Source organism: Oncorhynchus masou, chromosome 33 (assembly GCF_036934945.1).
Source record: "Oncorhynchus masou masou isolate Uvic2021 chromosome 33, UVic_Omas_1.1, whole genome shotgun sequence".
NCBI lineage: Eukaryota > Metazoa > Chordata > Actinopteri > Salmoniformes > Salmonidae > Oncorhynchus > Oncorhynchus masou.
The window spans coordinates 39,932,314-39,957,441 of NC_088244.1; the positions used below are offsets into that span (position 1 = coordinate 39,932,314).

The 25,128-nt window shown below is 43.5% G+C and overlaps 1 protein-coding gene across 2 annotated transcripts in view; it reads right to left on the bottom strand.

Annotated features, from left to right (window-relative positions):
• Positions 1-811: 811 nt before the first annotated feature.
• The window catches only part of atf7a (activating transcription factor 7a), a 58,647-nt gene continuing 34,330 nt past the window's right edge, over positions 812-25,128 (bottom strand). The window contains exons 2-12 of one of the 2 annotated variants that reach the window (XM_064957674.1): positions 23,152-23,223; positions 16,842-16,938; positions 14,982-15,112; positions 14,560-14,721; positions 13,982-14,169; positions 13,591-13,675; positions 13,064-13,183; positions 9,035-9,178; positions 8,427-8,615; positions 8,121-8,226; positions 812-4,179 (exon numbers count right to left, since the gene is read on the bottom strand). In XM_064957674.1, coding sequence (XP_064813746.1) covers positions 3,890-4,179; positions 8,121-8,226; positions 8,427-8,615; positions 9,035-9,178; positions 13,064-13,183; positions 13,591-13,675; positions 13,982-14,169; positions 14,560-14,721; positions 14,982-15,112; positions 16,842-16,938; positions 23,152-23,199 — 1,560 coding nt within the window. In that variant the 5' untranslated portion in view covers positions 23,200-23,223 and the 3' untranslated portion in view covers positions 812-3,889. Of the gene's footprint in view, positions 4,180-8,120; positions 8,227-8,426; positions 8,616-9,034; positions 9,179-13,063; positions 13,184-13,590; positions 13,676-13,981; positions 14,170-14,544; positions 14,722-14,981; positions 15,113-16,841; positions 16,939-23,151; positions 23,372-25,128 lie in introns of those variants that run through there. The other variant, XM_064957673.1, reaches the window with a different exon arrangement.

A 25,128-nucleotide genomic window follows, 5' to 3' on the forward strand; every position in this document is an offset into this window, starting at 1 on the left:
CCCATTTTTCACTTATCCCTGATGTTGACTATTGGCTCTATCATTATTTTCCTCAGTAAATATCTGATGCTGTTTCAGGTGGCAACACTGGCATGCATGTATGTATCGAGGGTGATCACAAGAGAAGATACAGCACAGATTGCACATTATTAGTTGGACAAAAATCTTTAGTACAGAGATGGATTGCTGAATTCTGCATTGACCTATGAAGTGACCATGTAATACAAACAGACAGAATGAGATCTATTGTGTGAAATTGTCTGAATCAAATGATTCAGAAAAGGTTGATATCCATTAGGTCCTTTTGTTTAATTAAATCCGCAGCACTGTAAGTGTTCATAGTAGTTCCACTTGGACATGCATGGAAAAGTAAATATATTCAGATAGTACAGATGTACAGTACAATAAAGGACAATTTCAGAAATTATTAGTTCAATTCTGTGCGAATGAACAATTCAAATAACTAATAGCAACTGTCAAAGTCTTCTCATACATAAAATTGTTAATTTTTCTTACAGAATTCTGTTACTTGTTCACAACAACGGTTAATATTTAGAAATATTTATAATAAAAAAAACATTGATTTCCATGAAACCAATGTAACAATAACTTAGTTGGTTTGTGAGTTATGGGCAGTCCAGACAGAGCAGAGTTCCAGAATTAGAATCATGATTGTAACTCTCTGGTTCCGGCACAGTCCGGCTGATACAAACAGTTGGGTTACATTAAAAGTATTTTCGATAGGAAAAAGAAATCGATGTTCTTAATACAAATGAATTTTCTATATCTCATCATTACAACACAAAAAATATATAATAGAAGCGTTTATTATGCCAGCGTATTTGTATATAGTCCTGATGACAAACAATAGCACACAATAAAGAACATACCAAAGACAAAAATGAGAACAAAGTGCCAATGACAAGATCAACTAACATGAAAGCTAAACACATTTTTTTTAGTTTTTTTTTTACCATTTCATATGAACAATCGTCTATTAATAAGGGACAGCTAACCAACTGTAGCGTCGGCTCAGAGTACTACACAATGCCATACAGGGTCACTATTAGGATTGTCATGGTTGGGAATCATCCCAAATCACACCCTATCCCCAATATAGTGCAGTACTTTGACCAGAGCCCTGGTTACTATTGGGATTGTAGGCGTAGAACAAAGAAGTTCAGTCATGTGTCAAGTAGTTACTGAGTAGCAATCCTTATTGGACGAAGTACTTTCAATCGCGAATGTCTGCTGAACACGCTTTAAAGTTTAGAACCAGGCTAAATCTGTATCCGAGAAACAAGCCCATTATGTATAATATACATTTTCAAGACAAAAGAAATAGGCAACTTTTGATGTCACTGAATGTATTCAAATTAAACCAAAGTATATACAAACACAAACAAAAGAAAACACATAATGAATGATAAACCTGCATTTAAGTGCCTTTAGACATGTCCTTATGTTTTTTTGACTGATACTCTAGTTACTTCTGCAGTAATACACCCTGCAAATTGTTACATACATTTTCAGATGGATTGTGGGGGAAGTTACATACAAATGCAAAACAACAAGATTATCCCTTGTTTAGGAGTTGTTTTTCTAAAACAAAATGTCTAAAACTTTGTTCATAAAAGGGGATCCCTGAAGAATTGAAACTGTTCCCAGACTGCCACAGGGGTTCTGAAAGAATTTCCCTCAAGGTCCATGTCCAAATCCCGTCCTTGTGAGAAGGTGAAGTTCCTCATGCTCCACTAGATGGCAGCATTATTATCACCCAACAGTGAAGTCTGGTGACTGCAGTGGTGAAGTGTGGTGCCATTTTACTCCTGATTTTTTTGAAGGCATCTTCTATACAATCAGCATATAAAATAAATGAATCTATTGTTACTCCTTGTGAATGGCTTTTAACTTCTGAGACAATTATTATTATTTTTCTTCCTAAGGCAGAAGCATTATGTTTTATCATGCAACCCAATCATCTTTTTGGGGTATTTTGGAGGCACGAAAGTGATTCTTTAAGGCAAAATTGTTTTCGAACACATTGTGTGTGTGTGTGTTGAGCAGAGATGGAGCTGTCACTGAGTGAGTGCTGATCCACAGTATAACAGTTTGGTTACATGTTTGTTCATGTGTCAGTGCCGTTTGTAGACACACAAACGTTACAGGGGAACACGGCTTTGTTTTGGATAGTCATTCATAAGAGCAGCAACGGTCCTGTTCATTAGGGAGCCCAACAAAAAAAAAAACATTCCATTCGTTTCAGTCCATTTTTGTTCCGTTTGGTGTCTAATGAACACGACCTAGAGAGACTAAAGCGCAGCACATTCCACTCCAGAAAGCAGCAAGGATGAACTACTACAGTATCACAAAAAGACAAGAGAAAGGCCAGATAGACAGCCAGACAAACATTAGAAGAAAAGCTTTCTGCCAGCTAAGATGTCATAAAAGATGGTAAACGTTTAGAAACTAATACATACAAACATTGCATGGGAACGAGGAAATGGTTACAGAGGAGAGGGGAAGTAGTCCGGAAAAAATGTCTGTGTATAATGAGTGTATAAGTCAGTTAGAAATGATGGTGTACAGTGAATCTATTACTTTTAGCTTTCTGTTTCTGTCGCACGGCTTCAGTGACAACCAAAGACACAATTTGGTTCGCTATGGACCAAGCTGAAAATAAATGTGCCATTAACATAAAGAAAAGCTGCACAGGAACACAACTAAAATGCTAATTAAAAAAATATGTCACATGCTACCAAACCGGATCTTAGTGTATCAGATATTGAAACAACAAATTGCTATTTTCTGCTGTACATAAAAACACACACGGTTTATTAAAACGTATCATAAAAGGCTATAAATGAGGTCCACTTTTGTGAACGACTAACACAGATGCTCAAAATGAAACCACTTAACCTATTAGGGATTCAGGAAAACAGACCAAATTTAAAATATTGGATCCGACCATCTTGACAATGAAAGTATAAAAAAAACAATGCATCTTTGGATTCGGAGCGTCAATCATCTTTGTGTGTGTGAATAAAACATGTCAGCATGTGCAGGAGAGCAAGGCCACAATCCCTTCTTACAATAATATGGACCCCTGCAGTGCTCAGTGTTTTGGTATCTCACGTGATCAACAACAAATGTGAATCAATGCAATGTTTACGTTGAGTGTATATGTATGTCTAGTATGTGCACGTGTGTTGTGTGAGTTTGACCGTGTGTTACCTGTATTTGTTAATTAAAGTCTGAGTGATGAGTTTATCACAACGACCATTACCACCCTCAGGAAGATGCTATGCAGTCCTACAGTTCAGTGAAGTTCATAAGTGCTTGAGGGTGAGGCGAGAGGGTTGTAGGGTGATTTTTTAGGGGGGGGAGGGGTGTCGAGGGGTGTGGAGTCCAGCCCCTGTATGTTGTCTATGGCATAGTGAACAGAACATGAAGCTCTTTCTCTCTTATTGTCCCAGTCCATTCCCAGAAGGCTGTTGTTGCTGAGCTCCAGCAAGGCTCCAGGCCTGAGACAAAATGGCTGACACAAAATGGCAACCACAGCAGGGGGAAAGAGGAGGAGGAGTGTGTTTCATTTTAGTAGGAAGATATTATTTCTTCGGGTGTCCCTCCTCCTCCCATTGTCTTACGTCAGGTCGCGTCACTCCTACGCAATGCTCGGAGGCGGAATTGTCACGCTATCTGATGTAAGACAACGTTTCCTTCCTACTCTTCTGGTCACCTGAGAAGAGAGGAGTTATTTTTATATATATTTTTTATATGTATATATATATATATATATTTTTTTTTTAAACTATCTCCTCCACTCTCCTCCTGCCCGTGTGGGGTGGTGTCGCCGTAGAGTCCCGGGCCTTGATGTGTGATACGCTCATCATCTGGCAGAGTGGTGCGACTGTGTGGCCATGATGACGTGGGAGGAGGGACCATCCCTCCCGTCTCTCCCTCCATCCCTCTCATCTCTCCCTCCATCCCTTTCTCCTCTCCTCTGCTGGTGTTGACCCATCCCAGCCAGCACGGACATGGCCATGGCCTCGGCAGCCGCCCGGGCGCCCATGCCGTTGGGGCCCGAGGAGGGAGAGGGGCTGGGCAGGGAGCTGTGTTGGATGACAGGGGCTGGGGAGCCGGTGGGCTCCGACATATCTCTCATAGGACTGTCCTCTCCTGTAAGACGAAGACACAAGAACAGTGTGTGTTACAGGGATGGGCTTTTACCAGTGACTCTTCATCAGAGATGGGCAGCTTTGGTGGAGGCCACATAAAAAAAAACGAACTCATCTGCGTACCCACATCCATACCCACAGCCAGCCCTAGCATTTTGGGGGCCCTAAGCAAAATCATTTTTGGTTTGCTGCAATTCTACACATTTTGCCATTCGGCAGAGAGAAAACCTAGCAATTTTCTAACACATTTTATGCAATTGTAATGTGCCATTTTAGAGCTAATTTCTTGCAATACTATAGATTTTGCCATGGTCATGGTACAGGTACAGGTAGAGATACTGGTGTGCAAAAGAGCAGAAAAGTAAATAAATATAAACAGTATGGGAATGAGGTAGGTAAATTGGGTGGGCTATTTATCGATAGACTATGTACAGCTGCAGTGAATGGTTAGCTGCTCAGATAGCAGATGTTTGAAGTTGGTGAGGGAGATAAAAGTCTCCAACTTCAGCGATTTTTGCAATTCGTTCCAGTCACAGGCAGCAGAGAACTGTAACGAAAGGCAGCCAAATGAGGTGTTGGCTTTAGGGAAGATCAGTGAATTAAACCTGCTGGAGCGCGTGCTACGGGTGGGTGTTGCCATCGTGACCAGTGAACTGAGATGAAGCGGAGATTTACCTAAGCATGGACTTGTAGATGACCTGGAGCCAGTGGGTCTGGCGACGAATATGTAGCGAGGGCCAGCCGACTAGAGCATACAGGTCACAGTGGTGGGTGGTATAAGGTGCTTTAGTAACAAGACGGATGGCACTGTGATAAACTGCATCCAGTTTGCTGAGTAGGGTATTGGAAGCTATTTTGTAGATGACATCGCTGAAGTCGAGGATCGGTAGGATAGTCAGTTTTACTACGGTAAATTTGGCGGCGTGAGTGAAGGATGCTTTATTGCGGAATAGAAAGCCAACTCTAGATTTGATTTTAGATTGGAGATGTTTGATATGAGTCTGGAAGGAGAGTTTACAGTCTAGCCAGACACCTAGGTACTTACAGATGTCCACATATTCTAGGTCGGAAGCATCCAGGGTGGTGATGCTGGTCTGGCGTGCAGGTGCAGGCAGCGAACGGTTGAAAAGCATGCAATTGGTTTTACTGGCGTTTAAGAGCAGTTGGAGGCCACGGAAGGAGATTTCTATGGCATTGAAGCTCGTTTGGAGGTTAGATAGCACAGTGTCCATGGAAGGGCCAGAAGTATACAGAATGGTGTCGTCTGCGTAGAGGTGGATGAGGGAATCGCCCGCAGCAAGAGCAACATTATTGATATATACAGAGAAAAGAGTCTGCCTGAGAATTTAACCCTGTGGCATCCCCATAGAGACTGCCAGAGGACCGGACAACATGACCTTCGATTTGACACACTGAACTCTGTCTGCAAAGTAGTTGGTGAACCAGGCAAGGCAGTCATTAGAAAAACCGAGGCTACTGAGTCTGCCGATAAGAATATGGTGATTGACAGAGTCGAAAGCCTTGGCCAGGTCGATGAAGACGGCTGCACAGTACTGTCTTCTATCGATGGCGGTTATGATATCGTTTAGTACCTTGAGCGTGGCTGAGGTGCACCCGTGACCGGCTCGGAAACCAGATTGCACAGCGGAGAAGGTACGGTGGGATTCGAGATGGTCAGTAACCGGTTTGTTGACTTGGCTTTCGAAGACCTTAGATAGGCAGGGCAGGATGGATATAGGTCTGTAACAGTTTGGGTCCAGGGTGTCTCCCCCTTTGAAGAGGGGGATGACTGCGGCAGCTTTCCAATCCTTGGGGATCTCAGACGATATGAAAGAGAGGTTGAACAGGCTGTTAATAGGGGTTGCGACAATGGCGGTGGATAGTTTCAGAAATAGAGGGTCCAGATTGTCAAGCCCAGCGGATTTGTACGGTTCCAGGTTTTGCAGCTCTTTCAGAAGATCTGCTATCTGGATTTGGGTAAAGGAGAACCTGGAGAGGCTTGGGCGAGTAGCTGCGGGGGAGGCGGAGCTGTTGTCCGAGGTTGGAGTAGCCAGGAGGAAGGCATGGCCAGCCGTTGAGAAATGCTTGTTGAAGTTTTCGATAATCATGGATTTATCGGTGGTGACCATGTTACCGAGCCTCAGTGCAGTGGGCAACTGGGAGGAGCTGCTCTTGTTCTCCATGGACTTTAGTGTCCCAGAACTTTTTGGAGTTAGAGCTACAGGATGCAAATTTCTGCCTGAAGAAGCTGGCCTTGGCTTTCCTGACTGACTGCGTGTATTGGTTCCTGCCTTCCCTGAACAGTTACATATCGCGGGGACTATTCGATGCTATTGCAGTCCGCCACAGGATGTTTTTGTGCTGGTCGATGGCAGTCAGGTCTGGAGTGAACCAAGGGCTATATCTGTTCTTAGTTCTGCATTTTTTGAACGGAGCATGCTTATCTAAAATGGTGAGGAAGTTACTTTTAAAGAATGACCAAGCATCCTCAACTGACGGGATGAGGTCAATAATCCTTCCAGGATACCCGGGCCAGGTCGATTAGAAAGGCCTGCTCACAGAAATGTTTTAGGGAGCGTTTGACAGTGATGAGGGGTGGTCGTTTGACTGTGGATCCAGGCAATGAGGCAGTGAACGCTGAGATCCTGGTTGAAGACAGCGGAGGTGTATTTGGAGGGCCAGTTGGTCAGGATGACTCCTCTTTTCCCACATTTTGTTGTTACAGCCTCTAAAATGGATCAAATACATTTGTTTCCTCATTAATCTACACACAATACCCCATAATGATATAGCGAAAACAGGATTTTAGATGATTTTTTATCTACTACCCTTTGCCATGAGACTCGAAATTGAGCTCAGGTGTATCCCGCTTCCATTGATCATCCTTGAGATATTTCTACAACTTTATTGGAGTCCACCTGTGGTAACTTTAATTGATTTTACATGATTTGGAAAGGCACACACCTGTTTATATAAGGTCCAACAGTTGACAGTGCATGTCACAGCAAAGACCAGGGATTGTCTGTAGAGCTCCAAGACAGGATTGTGTTGAGGCACAGATCTGGGGAAGGGTACTAAAAAATTGCTGCAGCATTGAAGGTCCCCAAGAACTCAGTGGCCTCCGTTATTCTTAAATGGAAGAAGTTTGGAACCACCAGCTGGCCACGGGCCAAACTAAGCAATCGGGGGAGAAGGGCCTTGGTCAGGGAGGTGACCCAAAATTTACTCTGACAGAGCTCCAGAGTTCTTCTGCAGAGATGGGAGAACATTCCAGAAGGACAGCCATCTCTGCAGCACTCCACCAAACAGGCTTTTATGGTAGAGTGGCCAGACGGAAGCCACTCCTCTGTAAAAGACACATGACAGCCCGCTAGGATTTGCCAAAAGGCACCTAAAGGACTTTCAGACCATGAGAAACAATATTCTCTGGTCTGATGAAACCAATATTTAACTCTTTGGCCTGAATACCAAGCATCACATCTGGAGGAAATCTGGCACCATCCCTACGATGAAGCATGGTGGTGGCAGCATCATGCTGTGGGGATGCTTTTCAGTGGCAGGGACTGGGAGACTAGTCAGGATCAAGGGAAAGATGAACGGAGCAAAGTATAGAGAGATCCCTGATGAAAACCTGCTCCAGAGTGCTCAGGACCTCAGCCTGGGGCGAAGGTTCACCTTCCAACAGGACAACGACCATAAGCACACATCCAAAACAACGCAAGATGGGCTTTAGGACAAGTCTCTGAATGTCCTTGAGTAACCCAGCCAGATTCCAGGCTTGAACCGGATCGAACATCTCTCGAGAGACCTGAAACTAGCTGTGCAACGACGCTCCCCATCCAACAGAACAGTTATAGACAAGAACAACATAAGATAATATTACAAAAGTACATATTAGAGTTTCCCATGTGTTTTCTAGCTGCTGCTAGCTAGCAGGCTCACCCATGTAGGCAATCTTCTTCTGTAGAGTGGTGACAGGGCAGTCCTTGTGAGCCAGCAGTAGCTGTTTGAGATGAGCCACCTCATTCCTCAGGAGAGATACTTCATTCTGAAGAAACACAGTAACACAATGAGTCAATGCTGTTGTGTAACACAATGAGTCAATACTGTCTCTACCCAGTACAGCCAGAAGAGGACCGAATATCTTCTATTTTCAAACTGGTTGAAATGTTTCAATGAGTAAGTGGTTCGGAGAAAAGGAGAGATGAGACCGAAATACAGTGCGGCTTTGAAAACCATCACACACACCGCCAGCGAGACGTTCATGGAGACGAGCTCCTCTGCCTTCTTCTCCAGGGAGTTGACCCAGACTTTGCGTTTTTGTCGGCAGCGCGAGGCGGCTGCCCGGTTCCTCTCCAGGAAACGCTGTCGACGGTCGTCCGGGTCGTCCTCCGCCGCACGCCGCCGCCGACCACCAGTAGGCTGGGCCGGAGACACCTGAAGGAAAGGGAGGAGAGGGCGTGGTGGAAATGGAGAGAGAGTGAGGTGGGAGAGAGAGTGAGGGTTTGAGTCAGTTTGTCAACACCTTAAACAAGACTGATATAATTTAGGCACTGAAAGACAATTTTGTAATGCCCCTGCCCTTCTACTGATGTCAACGAACGACAGGTCATGAAGATCCAAGTCAAGAGGATTTTGATAATATTCTACTGCCACCAGGGTTGGGGTCAATTCAGGAAGTACACTGAAATTTCTATTTACTTTCAGAATTGACTGGAATTGAAATGGATTGACCCCAACCCTGATTACCAGAAAGTAAAACCTGCATGTGTATTCTTTACAATGAACATGCATGTGCGTGAGTGAGTGAGTGCTTGAGAGAGTAAGAGTGTGTCCATATCTCCACGTCGTCCTACCTGTGGCTGTGCTGGGGAGGGTGCGTCGGGGTGCTGCACCAGTAACTGGCTCTGTTCCATCCTCTGGGGGTGCATGGGGCTGCCGGCCATACCTCCCATACCATGACCTCCTGAACTCTGCTGGGCCAGTGCTGCCTTCAGCCTCTACAGGAGACAGGACAACAAGGACCATTTTAACATTAAAAACACACATTGACAAAATATACACACAAAAAAAAAAAAAAACACGTGTTCCTTTACGTTATCACAATTGCTTCTGGACTATGCCATCTCAGTCACGTGACGAACAAACCGAGATAGAAGGAGGGATTGAAGGGTAAAGGGCAACGAAGGGAGATAGATACAAAGATACAGTTTAAGTCGGAAGTTAACATACACTTAGGTTGGAGTCATTAAAACTCGCTTTTCAACCACTAACCGACTTTTCGGTTAGGACATCTACTTTGTGCATGACACAAGTCATTTTTCAAACAATTGTTTACAGACAGATTATTTCACTTATAATTCACTGTATCCCAATTCCAGTGGGTCAGAAGTTGACATACACTAAGTTGACTGTCTTTAAACAGCTTGGAAAATTCCAGACAATGATGTCATGGCTTTAGAAGCTTCTGATAGGCTAATTGACATAATTTGAGTCAATTGGAGATGTACCTGTGGATGTATTTCAAGGCCTAACTTCAAACTCAGTGCCTCTTTGCTTGACATCATGGGGAAATCAAAAGAAATCAGCCAAGACCTCAGAAAAACAATTGTAGACATCTACAAGTCTGGCTCATCCTTGGAAGCAATTTCCAAACACCTGAAGGTACCACGATCATCTGTACAAACAATAGTACGCAAGTATAAACACCATGGGACCACGCAGCCGTCATACTGCTCAGGAAGGAGACGCATTCTGTCTCCTAGAGATGACCGTACTTTGGTGCGAAAACTACAAATCAATCCCAGACCAACAGCAAAGGACCTTGTGAAGATGCTGGAGGAAACAGGTACAAAAGTGTCTATATCCACAGTAAAACGAGTCCTATATCGACATAACCTGAAAGGCCGCTCAGCAAGGAAGAAGCCACTGCTCCAAAACCGCCATGAAAAAGCCAGACTACGTTTTGCAACTGCACATGGGGACAAAGATTGTACTTTTTGGAGAAATGTCTTTTGGTCGGATGAAACAAAAATAGAACGGTTTGGCCAAAATGACCATTGTTATGTTTGGAGGAAAAAGGGGGAAGGATTGCAAGCCGAAGAACACCATCCCAACCGTGAAGCACGGTGGTGGCAGCGTCATGTTGTTGGAGTGCTTTGCTGCAGGAGGGACTGGTGCACTTCACAAAATAGATGGCATATTGAAGCAACATCTCAAGACATCAGTCAAGAAGTAAAAGCTTGGTCACAAATGGGTCTTCCAAATGGACAATGACCCCAAGCACTCTTCCAAAGTTGTGGCAAAATGGCTTAAGGACAAAAGTCAAGGTATTGGAGTGGCCATCACAAATCCCTGACCTCAATCCTATAGAACATTTGTGGGCAGAACTGAAAAAGCATGTGCGAGCAAGGAGGCATAAAAACCTGACTCAGTTACACCAGCTCTGTCAGGAGGAATGGGCCAAAATTCACCCAACTTATTGTGGGAAGCTTGTGGAAGGCTACCCAAAACAATTGACCCAAGTTAAACAATTTAAAAGGCAATGCTACCAAATACTCATTAAGTGTATGTAAACTTCTGACCCACTGGGTATGTTTTTTTTTTTTTTTTACCTTTATTTTACTAGGCAAGTCAGTTAAGAACAAATTCTTATTTTCAATGACGGCCTAGGAACAGTGGGTTAACTGCCTGTTCAGGGGCAGAACGACAGATTTTGTACCTTGTCAGCTCGGGGATTTGAACTTGCAACCTTTCGGTTACTAGTCCAATGCTCTAACCACTAGGCTACACTGCCGCCCCGATGTGATGAAAGAAATAAAAGCTGAAATAAATAAATCATTCTCACTACTATTATTCTGGCATTTCACATTCTTAAAATAAAGTGGTGATCCTAACTGACCGAAGACAGTGAATTTTTACTAGGATTAAATGTCGGTAATTGTGAAAAACTGAGTTCAAATGTATTTGGCTAAGGTGTATGTAAACTTACGACTTCAACTGTACATACATAGAGAAAGGAGAAAAGGGGGAGATCGAGGGGGAAAGAACCAGAGAGAGAGAGAGAAGGTGGGTGAGAAAGAGCAAGAGAGCACCAGAAATAGAGATAGATCTCACAATTTTGGTTTCAGAGTGTGTGTGGTACACCCAAAGGGGTAGACCAAGGGGGACAGAGAGCCTATAGGTCTATAGGATAATTTGCATAACTGAGTGTAATTAAATTGGCACGTGTGTATTTTCATTAGTTTGTCATGCGTCTTAATTATCACACGGGCACCACACGCGCATTAAAAAGCCTAGTTTGAACGGACAATCACCCGTCAGACACCGAGAGCTGCAGGGCCCGGTTGGATAAAACATTGAAATAAATATTCCCCTCATCTTTTCCATTACAGTTTCCTTCACTTGAAGTCAGTCGCAAACAACTTTTTAAGGTGAATTTCCCCTTTAAATTAAGTGAAAATGGTCAAATTGAGGGCCCGGTTGCATAAAACATCTTAAGTGTTTCCCTTAAGGGTTTACTTACCTTAAGGAATACTTTTCCCTTACCTAAGGGAATTGTTTAAGGGCGTTAGAACCCCACAAATATTTCCTTAGGTAAGGGCAAACAACAATGCTTAATCCCCATCAGGATACATTTTTATTTTGGGGTGTAGTTATCCTTTTATTCAAGTGTGCACCTAGCAAGAGGATGTTGTTTAGCGGTGATTTTGTAGGGCACTTTGCAACTCCCTTATTTGTTTTTGGTTTGCAAAACAAATATCTGCTGGATTGATGAAAATAATCAAGACATGATTCTGTCAGGTAAGCATAGGCTCATTTTTAGCTAGCATTTCATTGAGAAGGCTTTTGAGAAACATTTCCATCTACACACAGACATTCAGAAAGTTACAGGAAATACGAATCACTGCTGCATTCTGTTCATGTCTTATGATAAACTTGGGCAAATGAATAAATTGTTCAATACATTTAGTTGATTCCCTACTAAAAGGTAAATAGATTTTAGAATATTGTTGAAATCCGTTTTAATACCTGGATTACGTGAAGGGACTAATTATGATATTTGGACAAGAATGAGGCTACCTATACTACCTATTGTTCCTGTAGTGATGATTCACCATCTTCATCTTTTCATAAATTATCTGCAGATAAATCGCCAAAAAGTAGACTATGCAAATTAGGGAGTCAAATGAACGTCTCTCTCATCGATGCGATTCGGTAGGCTGACGAGACGAGTCACTCACTTTACCGTCACTGTCTGGCAAGCCCCAAAATCCTAGGAAAGGAAGCCTAGGAAATATGAATGATACCAGAAAACAATAATTAGGATATTGACTCATCGTCACCACTTACATTACATGGGAGGTGCAAATTCACGAGCATCATGCTCTCTCCCTCCTCCGTGCAAAGAAAGAAATTTGACTGCAACCAACCATAGTGCACACAAATTATACCGGGGAGGCGGGACAGACAGCAGACTGCAGGTGCCTATCCTATCAATAGATCACTAGAAAATGCATATTGTTCATTCTAGCGAGAGAGGGCTTGACGGACAAGCAAAATGAAAGTAGCCTACTTAATTTGAAGTGGAAAATGTGTCTGTAGCCGCAGCCGGCGCTAATGGAAAACCCTGCTTGCTATTGTTTCAATAGTTTAAAAAAATGTCTGTTGTTTGTATGAACGCATAGTATTTTCTGTTGGTCACATCATTTTTACTGTTTGGAACAAATGTAAGCATTTGTTAAGTGGTTAATGAGGGTCAGTTAGATGGCAGAAACATTGACAGGAATGTGCATCCCTAATAGAGAAAGATAGAAAGACACAGAGAGACAGAGACACACACAGAGAGAGAGAGACACAGAGAGACAGATGCATCTGTTCCTAACCATTTTGGCCTCCGAGTGTGTGGTGTACCCCGAGGGGGAGTTGGAGCCGCTGCTGCCACCTCCCAGAGGAGGACCAGGGATACCGGGAATGTTGGGCACCATGTGCATGGGCCGGGCCAGCTAGAGACAGGATGCACACACACACACACATTTTAACAAGGTTGGGGCTCATACAGTGTTTCAAAGTGCTTCATGTATTCTCCATGTGAATTTATACTCATTATAGACAACTAGTGCAAGCGTACAATTGAATTATTATATGATCAAACTAGACTCCCTGACTGATATGTTATTACTCTGTTACTAATGTAATAATAATTATAATAAATGCCAGTCATCTGTGCAAACATTTTACATATGGGCATTCCGAGAATCGAACCCACTATACTGGCGCGGCGTCATGCTCTACCAACTGAGCTACGGGGGACCAGCTTCCAGGTAATGGTCAGCTTCCACTTGAATCAGAATTGGCAACAACCAATTCAACAAACCAGAGAAGGGCAGAGCAATGAAGGCAGGTTACTTACAGATATGACAGAGGCTATTTGCATGGGTCCAGGGAGGAGCCCGTTGGGAAGGTGCATCATCATGGGGTAGTGGCCTGTGGGAGAGCTAGAAGAGAGAGGTAGAGGGTTACTGATGGGGGAAAAAATCTATTTGGAAATCTTAATCTTGCCCTCTGATAGGCTAGGTGGAATTTACACCATATAGGATACACTTATCCAATCCTTTCAGTTCTATATAAATGGCCTAGGGGGTAGGGATTGTAAAAAAAAAAGGGTTGAAGTGGGATTCGGCATATAACAGCCATCTTTAACTGGATCTCCAGGCCCCACGGAGGACTAGCTTGGTTCCAGAACTGCTTATGCCATCTTCAGATCTGGAACCAGGTTTGTGGCGAGAAGACCAGTCACTCACCCCAATACGGTGCGGTTGGATGGTGGGGTGGGTGTGATGACAGAGGTGGGTGAAGGCATGGTGGGCTGCATGGCGTCGAAGCCCAGGTGGAGGGGCAGAGAGCCTGGTCTGGGCCGCACCGGGAGGGCGCCTGGCCTCATGATTGTGGGGGTGGGGGCCGAACTCAGCGCTGGCCTCGGGGGAGTGTCCTGAGGAGAAGACAGGAGAGATGCTCCGTTCAACACCGGGTGAGTATAAGGTCCGCATGAGGTCAATAATGACTTGTTTCCAATGCATTCTGGATTGTTCCTTGATAGCACATAGACATAGTAAAGGAGGAGTACAGCAGGCATGTTGTTCCTCTATCCTGTCATCCATTCGATCCCCATTAACAAACCACAGTGCCTATCCTGGTCTCTCATACCTACTTACCACGTGTTCCTCTGGCCCTCCCCTGTCCCCTACCTTTGGGTGTGACTGAAGGAACGTGACTGGCATGCCAACCCAGAACTCTAATCCTAACCAATTAGGTCATTCAACATGGGTTTGTTGGTCAGTCATGTCCCCTTAGTTTTGACCCCTACCTTTCCTCTTCTCACCATGGTGTCCCTGCTACTGTCTGACATGCTGGAAAAGGAATCTGGACTTCCTGGTGGGGAGGAGTCAACCTCAACAGGCGTCTCCTCCTTCACCTTTACGGCTTCTGCTGAAGGCGTCTGCAGGCTCATGTCCAGGGCCACCTCCCTGTTCGGGGCAGGGAGCTGGAGGAGAGGGGGGGGGGGGAGGGGGGAAGAGAGGGAGACTGTGAGACACTACAAAGAGATAGCACTTCAGAAGATCCAGGACTCCAATCCCATTCCACCGCTCATGTGACTAACTGGGTTCCGATCCTGGTCTTCTGCGCGCAACAAGACCATTAGTCCACTGACCTAAAGCCTAGAGCTTACGCAAGTCTTCAGGTCTCAGATGGAGTAACTCGTTAGGCAAACGTGGTCCATGGAACCACCTGGGTTCTACTCACAGGGTTCTTGGCCCGCTTGTCGTCATCCTCCTGGGCCTTCCTGAACTCCTCAGCGAAGGAGCTAGCCAGCTCGTTGAACAGCCCCACCTCCTCGCAGTTCTTCAGGAAGCGAGTGGGAGTAGGGGTCTGGTCTGGAACAGGAGGAAATGAGACACAGAGAAACATCTATTTTAGAAAATCTCTCACCTTTTTTTCCATACTTACCGTGCAAAAAAACAGCCAACGGATGGATGTTTTATTCTGAAACACTTTGGCATGGAGATTTAAAGCTAGAATCCTTAGTTGCTACATACATTTTTGGACATATAAATTAGTTATATATACACCCATTGATTATTGAATAATATAACTTAGAAACGGCTCATGAGCTTATATCAACTACCATACCCCATCGGAACCCAAAATATAAACTTGAGGGCATTCGATTATCTTGCCCGGGTTATCCCAGTGGAAGGAGTTTGCACTGGAAAAGTGACTGCATTCGTTTTGGAATCGGGCTGCCTCCCGGGCATGAAGATTCTGTGTTTTCACATGCAAAAGTAATTGCTTTTGATTAAATAAAATAAAAACTATCTGCCTTCCCAATGAAAACAAGTTTGAACATTTGAACATATTTTATAGTCTCAAAAACCGACCCTAGGCAAGTGTCCAAGGTTTTGTTTCAATTATGGACTCTCTTGGCATAGAGGAACGGCATCTCTGCCTACATCACTACTTTATCTGCTCGATTACAATATCCTCTTGAATAAAATAGTAGCTAGTAAGATGGAGATCACAGAGGTTCTTTTTATATGAGTGTATTTCACAAGTGGCGAGTTTGCATCAACTACCACTACAAAAGGTTATGCCTGCAAACTTGGGTTTAGAATTGCGGAGATCTGGCATGTCTGCCTCGTGATTCGTTGGGAGAGTCCCCAGAATGTGTTTTTTCCCCTTTATCGACGTAGGCAGTGGCGCAGTTCCTCTATGCCCAAAGAGTCCATCAGTGTTGGCTAGGGTCGCGTTTTCGAGACTATAGATTCTTTTTAGGACAAGGTTATATGTTTCTGGATGTTGCACCACGCTGCCTTGTTGACAGCCTGACAGTACGGTGCAGGAGGACGCTCCTCCCTTACCACTTTGTTTTGGGGGGGGGAAGCTGAGGGAAGGACCTGGAGAAATGTAGCCTCTCAAATTCATTGAGCTAGGGATGCAATAAATGACCTTCCATGATATCGAAATGATAGTTTAAACTATTGTTTACAAACATTTGAGTAAAACGAGGAGGGAGTTCAGTTATCCTGAGCCATGGTGCACCGGTGTATGGTCCGTGACGTGATGTGAAAGGTCAAAAGTGGTGAGGGAGGAGCGTCCTCCTGCACCGCACTGTCAGGCTGTCAACAAGGCAGTGTGGTGCAACATCCAGAAACATAACCTTGTCCTAAAAAAAATCTATAGTCTCGAAAACCCGACCCTAGCCAGCACTGATGGACTCTTTTGGCATAGAGGAACTACGCCACTGCCTACGTCGATAAAGGGGAAAAAACACATTCTGGGGACTCTCCCAACGAATCACGAGGCAGACATGCCAGATCTCCGCAATTCAAAACCCAAGTTTGCAGGCATAACCCCAAAACAAAGGCAGGGTGACCCTTTGTTATTCTTCAACTAAGGATTGTAGCTTTAAAGATAAACAAAACAATCCAATATTCAACTAAAGGTCTTCAGGGAAATAAAACAGAACAGGACAGGTGGTGACAGAGATGCCATTTCTGACTAAAATGTTTCGGTGATCACAACAAGTGGCAAGAGTACCAAAGTAAAGAGGTGACAGTAGAGTAATAAAGTTGAATAGACCAGACTCACTAGGAGAACCAGTACCTTGGATAATGACAGAGTCAGTCCTGGCAGGGGCAAACTTCAGACTCATCTCATGTTTGTGTTTGTGTACAGCCAGGTGGTCCTCGTTGGTAAACCTCTGAAGAAAGGGGAGGGGGGGGGGTTTATGAAGATAATTAAACGCACGCACACACATACACAACTAGATCCTCGGATCCCGAAATGAGATCCGAACCGGATCCACAAAATTCCCACCCGACCCCGACAGGATCCAGTCATTTTCTTAGAAAATCCGATTCAGATCAGAGGTGGACCAGATGTGACACGAAACATGTCAGAGTTGAGAGAGAATCTAATCCAAATTGGATCGGGTCTCCATTCAATCCAAATTGATTCAAAACATTTATTTTTTAATTTAGCTTTTACATACGGGAGACCAGCAAATAATTCACTTTAGTCTGTAATCTGTAATATTCTGTATTCGTATACTGTTCAACATTAAAATCTAGTCTATTTAACTGTTTTGATAATAATTGATTTAGACTAAAAAAAAGTAGGCTATAGCCTGTTTGACCAGCAAGCTTCAAATTAAAAATAAACGTTAAATAGTCTATGGAAGGATGGAGTCTGCTGCATTGATTTAAAGCGGACATGTAGGCCTACCATCCGGAGAGTTAATAAAAATTGAAGAGAGAAGTCCTGATACTTCTTATACCATGCTTTACACAATGAATCAAATCGGGAGCCTTTCAACATAAGGAGACAATATTTTCTACAATATCAGTCTACTGTACAAACACAACATGAGCAGATTAATAAACAACATTATTAACCAAGTTAAAGACGACCTGAAAGAATGTGTCGGTAACTCTGCATTAAATTTAATCACTTATTTATTTTGGACGAAAGCCACAAACTAGCGTATGAGTGAGTCCCAGCTTTATGCCTACAAATAGCCTATCACTCGAGTCATTCAACATTACTTACTTCAATTTTTTTTATTAAGATAGCCTACTAAATAGGCCAAGCCTAAAAAAATTAATTAAATAAACTAGTAAATTGACTAAATAAAACTAAAATGCAATAGCTAAGGTCTGTAAAATATGGGCAACCTTTCTCCCCTCTTTATATACAATGTGCATAAATGAGGCCCATACAGACGATTTGGCTGTCGGTTTTTCCATCTCTGGCCTGTAGGCTACTCTCTTTCATTCAGTTTCTTCTTCACGTCAGCAAAAAACGACTCCATGTCTCAGAAACTCACTTCATATAACCTATTGGCTATCCCCGATTTCCGCTGCGTCGTCGTCCTCTCCTACAAGTAGACTATTTTACCATGCGTCACTTGCAGTGCACACTGGCTCGTTTTCATAATCTGAGGGTTAACTACAAAATGTTTTAATCTGACCTGGTCGGATCCCGGGTTGGGGTAGATCCGTGAAAAAACAAACAAAGAGAGACAGACAGAAGGAGAGAAAGAGAGAGAGAGAGAGAGGTGATAATCTATTAGGCCTGATGCTCAGTCGGTTAGGTGCAAGAAAGCACCTCAATATCAGATGTCAAGTCACAGAATCATATACATTTGACTTGCTATCTTTTGGAACACATTCATGCTGTATCACTTTTGGTTGCACCACAAAGAATATCTGTGATGTACAATACACTCTGGTTTTTGTACCGCACCCTTTCAAACTATACAACATGTCTTGGAAGAGCCATGGCTGACTATCGCTATATGCCACAAAATGCTGCTGACACTGAAAACACATTGACTCAACAGTTTGCTCATCAGGGAAGTGGAATGCTCGGCCTGCTTGTTGGCTTACTGTACATCATTTGTTCTTAACGGACTTGCCTCGTAAAATTTTTAAAAAGTAAAATAATTGATCTAGCATCTGCTGTGCACTTGTTCTACTACTGCATTTGTAAGACATATTGTCCACTAAACAAGTAGCCTAGAGCACAAGTATGTGTTCATTCAAGGTATGTGTTCTTCTCTTGTGCTACAATAGTCTTCCTCTGTCAGTCTTTCTGTATTTGTTCTCTTCCCTTTTGGCGTTGCTTTGGTTTAGTTTACAGAACTAGATTGTGTTCATTAGGCACCAAACGGAAGGAAACGCGTTGAAACCGGGATGGACTACGTGTCACTATGTCCAATAAGAAAAACAATTCAGTTTGCTGTTACAAAACTTCTTGCTACATTTTACCCTGATATGCGACCGTGGAGGTGAATCAGTAGGGGATGCAGTAGGTGGAATTTGAATCATCATGGCTTTAGCATTTCGGCTGAGGCCCAAACGTTACCCTATTTCCTATTTAATGCACAACTTTGATCACGGCCCAAAGGCTCTGGCCGAAAGTGGTGCACTACATTGGGGATAGGGTGCTACTTGTGATGCAGACTTTAGTTTCTCCTCCGTCGTCTTCTGAAATGAAAGCTATTTCGGGCTGCGTGAGCATCACAGTAACAAGTTCAGTTGTGAGAGAGGGGGGAGAGAGGGAGACAAAGAGAGAGAGCGCCAAGTGGAAACACTGTCAAGTGTCAGGAGCATATTTTTAGCCAGTACCAGCTAGCTGTAGCGTCACCAATACACTCATACGTCTCACAGACTGACAGTATCGTTCCTGTGACCAAGACAACTGGGTCGGGCTGGGGGAAACCATCTAAAATTAGCCTCTCTGACCTGTACGTACGTAGGAGATACTGGAAGTAAGGATTATCATATCTAACAATAAATAGCAAACAGGTCAAAATGGAGACCCTGTCGCTGTAAATTCAAATTGTACAGAAGGATTCTTGGAAAGGCCAGACTAACACCAGGACAAGGTTTCCCCATATGAATATGCTATGTGCCATAGCAAGACAAGGTCTGGACATGACCTGAATAAAATCATACTTCTGTTCTGTTTGGACTAAATAACACACACAGACACAAAAAGGGCAGCCAAGTGTTTGAGTGTGAAGGTGTCAAAACACACCCAAGGAGCATCAACACACTATGCTATGATGATTCACAACGTGTTGACACACACACACACACACACACTAGGGTTGGGCGATGTCAATCTTCATCCTATCGTGATTATGTAGCCATAAAACCCCACATTGTGGACAGCCCCATATTATTTTTACTCAGCTAAAATTACAGTTAGGCTATAGCGTGAAATCGAATGCTTCAACAGGACAAATCATGACAAAAGATAATGTTGAAAGCCCAGGTAGAGACTAAGTGCAGGCAAATCTTTTCTAATATTTATTTCTGATGGAGGAGCTGCAGCATAGAACAGGTGTGTGTGTGTGTGTGTGTGTGTGTGTGTGGCGCCCACATGATGGAACGGTGACTGTCTAATGAGGAACGATCTTACCGTAGTGAGTAAGAGAGCACTCTAGGTTCTTCAGAACTGGAAAATAAATAGCTTAATTCGCCCCATAAAATAATAAATAAATAATATTGTTTCTTCTATCTCTCGTAAAGCTTTGATTGAGAAGAGCCTATGCCTAGTCTATTAGACTTCCATTCTTGCGATTTTTGAAAACAGCAACTTTACAACACCAGGCTAGAATATTTGGCAAATAAGTGACTGACTAACTTGTCTTACATTATTTTTAAGACAGGTTATTAAAAAAATAAAAATAAAATAATAATAATAATAATAATGTTGCATGGAGGGATTTTTCTGGCCCACATGGATCATTTCTTTCTCAATAAGCTTAAACTTGATTTAGTTTTTCTATTGATATTGTTTGTTCTCGCTCTCTCCCTCTCATTATTAGTAATTTTTACATTTGAGTCATTTAGCAGATGCTCTTATCCAGAGCGACTACCATTAGTGGGTGTATGAATGTTATTGTTTTTTTTAAATGTGTGGTCCTCTGGCTACCTGAGGTTTTTAGGCTGTTCAAACAACTTTTTAAGATGGAACTCCATTACTTTTATTATTTGATCAGGAGAAAGCCACGCATAAAACAATCAATGTGTAGCCTATAGCCCAAAGTCATATTCATAGCCTATCGAATGGAGAGAGAAGGCTATATTTAATAGAGCCTATGTTTTTTTTAAACAGCTCCACACAAGATAGTTAAGTAGTGTCATTTTACGTCGCGTCGGTGGAATTCTCTGCTCCGTCTGGCCTATATTCCTCGCTTGCGTTCTGCATGCAACATACTTATTGAAATAGGTTTAAGCAAATAGGAATTACCCAGAATGTCACTTGTGCTGCCGTGTTGTGCACTTCGAGACACCGTTCTTTCCTGCCAAGTTCAAATAGGCTGAAGCATCGTCTGTCACATCATGTCAACCATCAACGATACTTGTCAACCATCGTCAATTATCGACGATACTATCATAATATCGCTCAACTCTTCTCACACACACACACAGGCAAGTCAGCTACAGACAGACATCAGTGTTGATTCAACCAAATCTCACAGGACATCGTGTACCTTTTATTTTAGCATCCATTGTAGTCTTTCTGTAACTGATTAATAAATGAATCATGTCAATAAATTAAATATGTTACAACATTGTTGTCCTTACAGAAGCAAGTCAAGTGGAAGCTGAAGTGTTTGTTGTGGTAGCTTGAATTTCCTAACAGAAGCAAGTCAAGTGGAAGCTAAACTCAGTGTTGTGGTAACTTCAATCGAGTCCCTTAGTGTCCTGAAGGTTCCGAGAGGGAAAAGGAGCCAACAAGCAATCAATTATTCATTCCAGACGCATGTTACGGTGTGTGTGTGCGCGGCACAGTGTCTAAACACTAAAACGCAGAGGACAACAGACTACAACACTAATGATTTCCTCTATAACAAAAAGAGACAAAGTAATAACATCAATAATTCCATCTCCACTCTCTTAACAATACAGTCGTCTGCTGCCTGCAAGCTGTCCACAGTAAAATATGTGGTAACACTTTTAGAAGCACGAGGGAGCCTTTATAATGTTTCCTAATAACAAGGCGTATAAGTCTCAAGTCATGGCATCAATAGTCAAGGAGGGAAGAACCAGAGGTGTTGAAAATACATCTTTCTTAACATCTTCACTGGGATTGTATTATAATGTTGTACTAGGCTTTAAAACAACTAGCCTATAGGTGAAATCTAGCACCATAGGACAGAGTACAACAACACCTGTCTTGTTATGACTGCTATTCATCATGTTCTACTGGCCAAAACCAACATTACATTAGACATGATTGTGGCTTGTGTAGCCGTAGACATACATAACTGCCAAAGCAGTCACTCGTGTTGCGCGTCGCTAACCTCCAGTACGGCTGCGTCCCAAATGGCACCCTATTCCATATATAATGTGCTACTTTTGATCACAGCCCTATGGGACTAGGGTGCCATTTGGGATGCCATCAGCCACAGACATTTAGTGCCCAGCAGAGTCACTATATGGGTCTTCAACCTCCGTGTCTGCAGGGCAGTAGAAGTGAGACAGAGACGGGTTGAAACAATAACGGCGCCTAGATTACTCATCTCTACTGCCTGCTGCCTGTGACTCACTGGCTGGCTGAATGGGAAGAGACGCATCCTTGTTAGCAATGTATCGCAACACCGCTAGGCTAGCTGTCTCTGTCAGTGATCAGTGTATTGTCCATGTGGGCTCTCACTGAGAAAAAGAAGTAGCCAAGAGACCCATGTTCGACTAGCTAGCTATCATTAACAGTGCGATCAGTGTGTGTGTGTGTGGTCCATGAGGGCTCTTCCAGAGAAACAGAAGAGCTAATCCATTAAATATCCTACATTAAAATTGTTTCGCAATTATAGCTTCCTAGCTAGTCATTGTCAAGCCAATAAGGAGTTGGCGAGAGAACAGAAGCAGACTGGCAATAGGAACGTGTTGTGTTGTCCATGTGGACACTCAGTCAGTGACGGAAACAGACTGGCAATAGGAATACATTGTACATGTGGCCAGAAACATAAGCCGGTTGATGGCTAACTAAAACATGGTCTACTCTCTACCCATGTTCTATGCCACTGACAGCAATGGGAAATTCCATTAATTTCACTACAGAACTAGGCCATGTACAGTATGAATGAATATCGTCAGTTTCAACTTCCCAATCAACTGATTGAGGAGGATGCTCACTTCCAGTTATTCCAGAGTCAACTGCTATAGACAACACACACTAAACACAAAGCCACACACACACAAATACCAAGTACAACCATACAAGCACACACACTATTGTACAAACACACACAAATACCAAGTACAACCATACAAGCACACACACTATTGTACAAATACCAAGTACAACCATACAAGCACACACACACAAATACCAAGTACAACCATACACACACACACACCTGAAACCTGAGACAAGACAGAGGTAGTTGACGGCTTACCTGTCCACAGCCCGGAGCGTTGCACACAAAAGGTCGGTCGTCCCCCATCTTTGCAAAGAGTTTGCAATGTAACTGTGGGAAAGGAGAAGAGAACATGGTTGTCTTTTCTTTTCTTAATTTCCTCAAAGCGGTTCAGTTGGTCCTCCAGTAGACTAGTCCAGAAAACAACAAAGCAGGAATACTCCTGTCCTGCTGGTAGGCTAGCTGTAGTCAGGGCAGCCAGGAAGCAGAATGGATTTAAAAATAACCTTCCCAAGCAGGGAGGAAAACACACACACACACACACACACACACACAAAGCTAGGCAGCGAGATCAGGTCTCCCTGGTGGTGTTTCCTTCATACAAGGGGCTTTCAGCTGGCCAATGAATGAGGAGAAGCTTACAGGGGAGAAGGAAGCTAGCATTTGGTTAATACATAGACTTCTCCATCACACCCACCACTCGTCCCCAAGCACCCATTCTTGACTCCGTCTCACGCTCTTTTTTTCTGTAGGCTCTCTCGCTCTCCCTCTTTTTTGCCAGCTCCCTTAATCTTTCAAATTCAACTACCACTCTATAGTCCTGTAGCCTACACGTCAATGGCCCCCCTCAACTACTTTTTGAAGGATGTCATCTCTAATTCCACAGCTTAAATATCTGTGCGCCATACTACCCCCCTTGTGACCCTCAACAACCGTCTTTCACCTCACCTCGGATATGTCCCAAATGGCACCCTGCTTCACTGCATAGTGCACTACTTTTGACCTCAACCCCATGGGCCCGGGTCAAAAGTAGTGCACTATATAGGGAATAGGATGCCATTTTGGACGTAGCCCCTTATCGTATGATCTCATTTGCCTGTTCTTGTCTGCTGCTGTCACCCCACTTTCTCAGTGACTTTACTGCCACAAGCAAAACAGAAACCAAGCACGTTCAGAATGCCGTACCAAGAACCCCTAGTCTAACGAGAAGAGACCTAGCTCATAGCTGAGAAGGGAAGGGCACTACATTTGATGAATGGGAGACACACTACTCTCAGCTGGTGTTGGAAGGTGTGAATTGTCAAGAGTTTGAAACTCGCTCGTCAAAACTTGTTGCCAATAAGGTACAACACTGTAAATTCGATTTAGGCCTATGCTGCTCTGGGTCGTACTCATTAGTGCACAACGTAGCAAAACATTACGCAACGGACAAAGAAAACAAGCATTGGACAAAATCAGATTGTATTGGACAAATTCCCTCCCGGTTTCAGGACATTTTCTCTAGGCCCACCCACCTTCTCTCTAATCTGCAGTTTCAGTTGATTTCACCCACCTCTCTCAACTCACATTTCCTTGCATAGGCCTATGCTCTACTATTGACAAATGTGACATAACACACATACAACACCGTCAAGTTTCTCCTCCCCGACCGTGTGCGAGTACAGTTGAACTGATATGACCTAAAAGCTTGTTTGGCAGGCCTGGGTTCAACTTTGTCTGTCAACTGTCTCTGTGAAGTACTCCTCCCCTCCCTTGCTCGCTCTTCTCCTCACCTCTTCCTCCCTCTTCTGCCCACCCTCTCTTCTATCCCCCCCTCTCTTCTTTCCTCTCTTCCCCACAGTGAAGACAGGTTGGGAAGTTTACTAAAGATAACTTGGTCATGAAATGTTTATCATGGGATGTGATGTAATGTTGGGGATAGGACATTAACATTGAATGACCAAGTTATCTTTACTAAACTTCCCAACCTGACTTCAAGTGGAGCATGGGAGATGAGAGGGATGGAGAGACAGGAGAGGGAAGGATGAGAAGAGATGATACTTGGGGGCGGGGGGGGGGGGGGGCGTTATGGCATACATTTTTCAGCAGCACTCGGTTCTAACGTCCCAACACAAACCTCTAGATGACATCTGGCAACAACTATTACACAACGCAAGTCCCGCAACACACACACACACACAACAGATTATACAACAGCATCACGTTCTCCTCCAATAACATCCACTGAAGATGCCA